This window comes from Athene cunicularia (assembly GCF_003259725.1).
Source record: "Athene cunicularia isolate RWA chromosome 15 unlocalized genomic scaffold, athCun1 chr15_part1, whole genome shotgun sequence".
Classification (NCBI taxonomy): domain Eukaryota; kingdom Metazoa; phylum Chordata; class Aves; order Strigiformes; family Strigidae; genus Athene; species Athene cunicularia.
Window position 1 is genome coordinate 6,735,106 of NW_020799121.1, and position 7,451 is coordinate 6,742,556.

Sequence of the window (7,451 nt, forward strand, 5' to 3'; positions counted from 1 at the left end):
ACACGGGGCACCCCCCGCGCTCCGGCCGCTGCTCTGAAATCACCACACGAGGGACGCGGGCTGCGTACCAAGGAGCCTTTACTCGGCCTTCCAGGAGGGCGCGCAGGGGTGTCCCCCCACCACCCCGCTGAAGGCTCCGCACCGAGAGGCCGCGCAGGTTACCGACACCGCTACCAAAGCGCAGGACGCCGGGGCTTTGTGCTCCCTCACCGGCATGAGGCAGAGAAGGGGCGTCTAGCCGCTCCCTCCACGTGCCATTAGATTGCTACAGCACGCTATTGTACCTGAACTATTAAAAGGCATGTTATTAATTATAAATATAAAAAGCAGTTACAGGGGGATTGCTTAGAATGACTTATAACCCAACACCTGAAGCTAAGGTCAAACAGATTCCCTGCACAGAAGTCTTCAACACCCAAGTGTTAGTCTTCATTTGCACCACACCAAAAGGCTTGCCTGAAGTTGTGGCAAAATACATATATAGAGAGGGAGGAAAATAATCAAGCACAGAGCAATGCAAGACCATTATCACTCAGGATATGAGGAGACCATGTAGTCTAAGAACTAGAACTTGCAGTAAGGTAGACCTTGTTGGTTTTTACTTTTGGGTTTATCCACGATATAGTTTTCCCCTTTTTACACCACATACATAAGCTCCTTCAGAATTCCTAGAATTTTCAGCTGAAAATTTTCAGCTGAAAATTAAGACAGTCTGACAGCTCCGGTTTTAAATGTGAAACCAAAACCAGTAAAAGTATTTCTGTGTTGCAAAATTATCTCTCCTCTCAGCTGCAATAACTAAGATCCAATATGCTGCAATTGCTATTTTATCTTCCTCCTAACTGACTAAAGGTACCACAAATTAGGGTTTTCTTCCCTTTTTGCGCAGAGACTGGCCTTCTCCCGAAAAGGCAATAAACCGGCTTCCAGATTCATCCTGGAAAAAGGAAAGAGGAAAAAGGTTGTTACCATTTTGGTCACTGTTGTGTGTGACAAAAGCTGAACAATCATTAGAAAGAATATTCTATCAGAGCACCAACTGACTGTAGATATTTCACATCCTTACCTACATAATAACCACTTTCTTCCTGAAAATAAAATATGAGCATTTCAGTGACCTTTCAGCCAACTGAAACAAGTATGCACTGGCTTATTAAACTTACATCAGGCAAAACTTTTTACATCAGCAAGCAAGGACATTGGAGGTTGCTTTCACCTAACTCAAACACTTTTTAACTACTACCACTTTTTAACAGAAGTCACTGTGAAAAATCAAGTATGGAGAGAGGAACCACAAACTCGGACAGCAGTTCTAATTCTGTGAAAAACTGGGAAGGATCCAATTTTATTTACCTCTTCGACTTTCTTAACTAGTGGACGTGAGTTTCTAATGAATGTGATTCTGCCAATCTTGAAGTCATAGTTGGGTATTCCTCTGGAAAAGAAGAATAAAACCAATCTTATACCCACCATCCAACGGAACACAATGAAATGTATTCTATGTCTGTCAGCATCGTACTATCACTGGCTGCAAATTTTCATTACTGAGTAATTCTATAGTTAAACCACTGAATTATTTTCTGAAGGTAGGCACACACTGCAGGAAGTAAATAATTAGATACTGGAGCTGCTGTAGAAGCTGAGCTGTGGGCATGTTTCCACACAGCTTGTGGTTTCCACAGGGCCATGGACACGTTTTTCCACAAGGGTTCAAGTTTTACTGTGACAGGAGTAAATGACAGACCACCACAGGAACCACGTCCCTGCACACTTCCACCAAGTCTGAGTTTAGAAGTTTCCTTCTAAGAAAAAACAAAACCAAACCACACATAGCTTGGCTTATCCACCCAACTCAAACAAAGATTTCACTCGACAACAAATTTCATTTTAGAAAATTGGCAGGGTTCTGCACATCACTCAATCCAGCCCACCAGGCCAAACTAGACCTGCTGCCTCTCCCTGCTCATCTTTTACAGCACTGGAGTTGACTGAGAGTTTTGGCAACATTAACTTCGGATCTGCACCTTAAGTAGTCAGGGATGTCAGTCAGTCTAGAAAATAATCTTCTAAATGCAAACTTTTGAGGAAATCAGCTTGTTATATTGCAGGAGCAGAAAAAAAAAAACCCTCCACTCAAAGACTGATCCTTCATTTGCTGACAGCTGAATGAAACAGACATACCTTCGAATGTCTCCTGGTTTAATTGGTGATGGACTAGGCTCAACACCTTTCTTCTTGCCATCCAATCTGTTCCCAGAGCCAGAGAATGCCTATGTATGTATAATGAGTTTATTTCAACTGTATTTTGTATTTGAAAGAAAACTGCACAGCGATACTATATTCTGTAAAATCTTACTATCATTTTGATTTAATTCTTTGATTCAGCATGTTTCTTTTTAGTACTTATAATAAGGTGGTGAACACTGGGTGTAGGTATGTTTCAGTCTCCTGTTTATAGACTGCTCCTTAAAGGACAGCAAGTCAACTGCTACTGCCTGCAAACACCACACAACAATCACAGATACTTGCCAGTTAAATGAGAAGCACCTCTAAGAACAGGCACTAGTGTTCTGCAGTTGTTTGGAACAACTAACATTCAGAAATCAGCAGAAATATAGGACTTACACGAAATCCTATGTCACTCACATATCCACTATGGTCTGCTTCAACATCCTGTGAGGGAAAAAAACCCAGTTACTTCATTGTGTTCACATTGTGATACATGGAACACATGAGAACAGTTCCACATATTTAAGAGGAAACAACACTTTAGAATAATCCATTTCCAAAATCAACAGTTGGTAAACAACCATCTCCTAAGTAACACGAGCAAAAGCATCCGGTAAAAAAAAGTTTAGTCTTAAGGAACTGTTTCAGGGAAAAAAAAAATAAAAATGTTGGATTTCATGGCTCCATCACAAGGAAGGCCAATTTCTAGAGAATGTATTTTTGAAGAACAGAAGCTTAACTTACTGTGGCCTCTTCATGTTGAGCACTTCTTTCTGGTTCTTTGTACCCCAAAGGAGCATCAAAATCCACCTATTTACATAAGAAGCATGAAAGTAAGCATGATTGATATTTTTCTTTTAATCATAAGCTTTATATTACTATTCCTCAAAACTCCACAAACTATCACTCCATTTTGATCAATAAATAACTGAGGTTTGTTTGTTAAACATTTTAACTCAGAACTAAAAAGACTAAGCCTCCCAGGAATGAGTCTTAGCAAGGGACTGAAACAGAGCAGTAAACCAGCACCACACAGTATCACTGGAGTTTGAATCAAGACCAAGCTGTTAAATATAACTCAGATTATAAACCACATTGAATCTAAACATTCAATTCTAGGCACTGCAGTCACCAGATGGTACATGAAGTACAGCTCAAGACCATAGATGTGGTTACAAAGGTATATGAGTTACGCTCAACTCAGTCATCTTCCCTATCTCAGAGTTTATCTTTGCTGCAGCATCAGAGAGGTGCTTGGTGTAGTGTTATCACTGATCACTGAAAAAGACGCCCTCTCCTTTGGGAGGACACAGTAAAAGCTGACTTTCCATGTCAGCTTTAACTTACATTCATATCACATTCTATGATGGACACAGCCTTATCCGGTTTGGTCTCCATTACCCGAAGCTCATAGATCTGAAACAGTAATGAATATTTTAAGATTGCACAAGAAAGAGCTCAAATTCTACGTAAGAAGAGCATAGCGAGACCTTTCACTTCAGATAGCTTCAAGAAAACTGAAATAAGTGCTCCTCGCATTGAGGACTGGATATTGCAGGCTCTCTACAAAACATGAGAGCAAAGATTTTTAACCTAGATAGGAGACTGCTATATGCTGGAGCCAGAGAACCTACCTTTTAGTGTACCTTGATGCACTCTTAATATAACTTAATCTGCATTTTTGGAAGCAAATTATGAATTTAGCATTAAAATTTTAAAAGAACTTGCATGAACATCAGCAGCACAAAGATTTATTTTCTCTTAAACAGCAGCTCAGGAGAAGACATAACTGACCCCTTCTCTCCCAACAGAAAATCAATTGTAAAATATACCATCTGGAATTACTTGTCAACAATACTGCACAGCTTTGTGCTGACTGTTTTAGCACCAAACTCCAACAACTGATCTTAGTCTACAACGCCAAGTGATCAAATGTGCCCATGTTGCCAAAACCACTCATCTATAAAAATCTATTCACAAGATGTACAAAGTACTTATGTGGTCGCAATCTACTGAAATACAGTGTACTTTCTTACATGGGGCAGAATTTACTTCCTCAAATTAATGGTATCCAAAAAAACCTGCATGGACTCGTGTTATATACTATACCTTTTCATTGTAGTTGATGGCAATGACATCCCCAGTAGTTAGACAAGCGAAGTTTCTCAATGCATTTTCTAATCTTTGGAGTATGTTAAGATGAAACATTTGTTTTCAATGCAACTTGAATGCTTTAAAGTCACCATGCCATAAAACTCTGATCCTTAGTCTCTCCAAGGTTGTTTAAAAGCCATCAGTATTGTAAACAGCCTTTTAGTAAACATTAGGGTGTACTAGTTCTTCTAAAGGACACTCAAACTCCTTGGACTTTAAGCCAAGATTCACACTTCTTCACTCCAGGCTACGCTTTGTGCCAGCAGTTTGCAACATCTCTGTGCATAAGGTCTCCATCCTTCTGTTTTCAGAAGGAGCAGCTGTAGTTACCTACTACTAGAAGAGTATGAGCCACACCTGAAAAACTAGCTCTGCTTCATTTTGCCAGTTTGGGAGAAAACTTTTGTTCTCTGCTCTGTAATTGATAGGAAGGATACACAGCTTTGGGATTGGTGATGTCAAGAAAATCTGGACTCTGTGGCTGGAATTTTGAGTAAGTAGCAACTTGAAGATTAACACTCTCCACTTGTACCAGGCCTCCCTCCTCCAGCAGCAAGTTCTGCATCATCTGCAAGAATGAATACAAAGATACAAATCACTATCAACAAGACTGATGTTTCTAATTCTTTCCTTGAGTATACTTATTTTTGCTAGGGCCACTATCTTCCCTGAAATGCACCAGTTTACTATGTTTTAATTTCTGGAAGAACAGTAAAGTGCATCTTAAAAAGCAGCCTGCTTTGCTTAGTTAGTTAAACTCTCGTGGAGGGAAACCTGAGCTGTGACTGAATGCTGCTGAATAGCAAAGGCACACACTTTCAGGAAACATTCCACCTCTTTAATATTAAACTGACAACTCAATAATCCTACTCTTCAGGTTTTGAGAGTTCAGCATGAGACAACTCACCCAATGTGGAAGGTAACATATGCCCTCATCGGCCACAAATTCAAGGACTCCACAGTGTGTCATTCGGTCTGAATTTTTATTGGTCAGCTTAAACAGCATCGGGTACGTAATATTAAGTCGGCCTAGTGACAAAGGAGAAAAAAAATGTACTTGTTAAAAGCCATTAGCACATTTCTGAAGCTTTCAGCGTTTGAACGTTAGTAAGAAAATGGGTCAAACTATAGGAGAAGATTCTCCTCACACCAATATTCAAACTCTTCAAAACTACAAATCCAGGAGAGAATGCAGATACACGAATACTGTACTGCCACTGCACTTAGAGCTTTAAATGCCTTTCTCAACACTTCCCCACGCTCAGAGATTAGCAAGCACTGGGTATTAGCAGAGGAATCCATTACTGTTATGTCCTTGTGCTGTTACCAGTCAGCTCCTACCTAATGAATTTCAGCATGCCCTGCCTATTAAAAAAAAAAAATCAATATATTAAGGACAAAGGGGGAACAGGACACGGACACCCTTAAAAGAGCCAAAACCACCATTTATACTATTAATTTAGTTATCTTTTTCCCCATTTCAAAGATAACTGTCATTTTTTTCTTTAAATTAAATTTTGCGCCAAACAACAGCGTTCAGAACAAGCAGATTGATATTAAGAATTTATTAGACTGTTACCATTATACTGAGTATGCTATTAATAGTTCATAAATACCAATTGACGCCTCATGCAGCTCAACACTTCAGAGATAAAGACAGACAAGCCCCATTAATTCTGACAGTCAAAATACCTCCAGAGTACATTTTTTTAACTAATTAGTCTCACATTCTCTATTTAAGTAAGATTTTAACAGATAACTGAAATACCATGGTATTTGCTCATATTTCTAATGTTGTTATCCCAGAATAAAACATTCACTTACTGAGTTGATCCAAAGCCGATGGTGGCATAATTACTGCAAAAATTAATAAGAATGTAAGATTAGGGAAAGTATGACTTACAAAGTGAACATAACATACAACTTTATAATTCCTTTCTATATAATCTCTTCTAAAAAAAAAAAAAAGGAGATTCTAAAATCTCCTGTAAATTCATTTTTGAGCCAGAGATTTCAGTAAAATCAGTCATGGCAGGTATACCTGCCAGCACAAAAATTTCAAAATGTCATTAGAAAAAAAAAGGGAATACAAAGTTCTACAATACTTAGTGCTAAAGAAAATGTTTCCTAAAGGTCATTTTAATTTTTTTGACTTATAGGTACTCTTAAATCGATGTCTACTCAAAACAATACTGCATTAGTCTGACAGCTTGAAAATTAAGTCGGCCGATCTATTCTCTTTGTGCAAACTAAGTAAGGTACATCAAGGAGGGGAAAAAAGTCATCATAAAACCGCACGGCCCATAATGGGCGTAAGATTTTAACAAGAGACTTTAAAAAAGAATGTCTTCCTCTACTGCTCACAAACCAGGACTCACTCGGTAAGTTTTTTAATGACATTCTAATGCGGTAAAACCCTCCTCCTTCCTTCTTAAAGCCCCACCCAGGGTGCACTCCTAGCTCCAGCCACAAAGCCGACAGCATGTCTCCACGTTCAACAACTTTTCTGCAGTCTTGGCCAAAAGCTGTATTACTTTGTATTATACACACACACTCTTCCAACAGGTTATTAGTCAAAATAAAACATGCACATACTCTTCCCGCCTTTCTCCACATCTGACCTGTCATTAGGTCCAGCAAGCATGGATACTGAGAAGCAGCGGTATTGCGTTGAGAAGCGGTTCTGGAAAACCCGAGGGATGGGGTGATCAAACATATTAAAAGAGAACTAGGGAAAAAAACAAAACAAAACAAAAAACAACACAAAGATAAGAGTGCGTTAATAGTTATCTACAACATAGTGAAGTGTTACAGCACTCACTGAAGTCTCCTGAAGTCTAGCTACAACTACGCTTACGAGCCATACGGATGATTTCCCTGTCAACTGAGGCGCTCCTCTTTTTTCATACATCTTACGCGCGGGCTTGCGGAAAAGATTTGTGCGTCAGGCGCTGCGTGGGGAGGCAGAAAATGGAAGCAGCGCACTTCCAGCCTACCCCTGAAGTAAGGCTCGCCTGGCCAACCGAGCCCCCAGCACGGGCGGCGCGACTCCCGGAGGAGACGCCGAC

General features: G+C 39.8%; 2 protein-coding genes across 3 annotated transcripts in view; one reads left to right on the forward strand and one right to left on the reverse strand.

Annotated features, from left to right (window-relative positions):
• Window positions 1-64: 64 nt before the first annotated feature.
• LOC113486264 (ubiquitin recognition factor in ER-associated degradation protein 1) lies at window positions 65-7,132 on the reverse strand. 2 transcript variants are annotated; one of them, XM_026860005.1, is made up of 11 exons: window positions 6,979-7,132; window positions 6,208-6,240; window positions 5,291-5,412; window positions 4,821-4,951; window positions 4,339-4,411; window positions 3,577-3,645; window positions 2,974-3,039; window positions 2,626-2,673; window positions 2,182-2,270; window positions 1,354-1,435; window positions 65-937 (listed from the first exon to the last, which is right to left on the reverse strand). In XM_026860005.1, exons 1-11 carry the CDS (start codon window positions 7,097-7,099, stop codon window positions 863-865), a joined length of 909 nt encoding a protein of 302 aa, XP_026715806.1. In that variant the 5' UTR covers window positions 7,100-7,132; the 3' UTR covers window positions 65-862. The 2 variants fall into 2 exon arrangements, with proteins under 2 accessions (XP_026715806.1, XP_026715807.1); XM_026860006.1 differs by having other exon boundaries at window positions 7,005-7,110.
• Window positions 7,133-7,353: 221 nt separating this feature from the next.
• Window positions 7,354-7,451, forward strand: part of CDC45 (cell division cycle 45) — an 11,568-nt gene continuing 11,470 nt past the window's right edge. Inside the window, exon 1 of the mRNA XM_026859955.1 lies at window positions 7,354-7,386. Within this exon, the coding sequence (XP_026715756.1) occupies window positions 7,354-7,386 (33 nt within the window). The remainder of the gene's footprint in view (window positions 7,387-7,451) is intronic.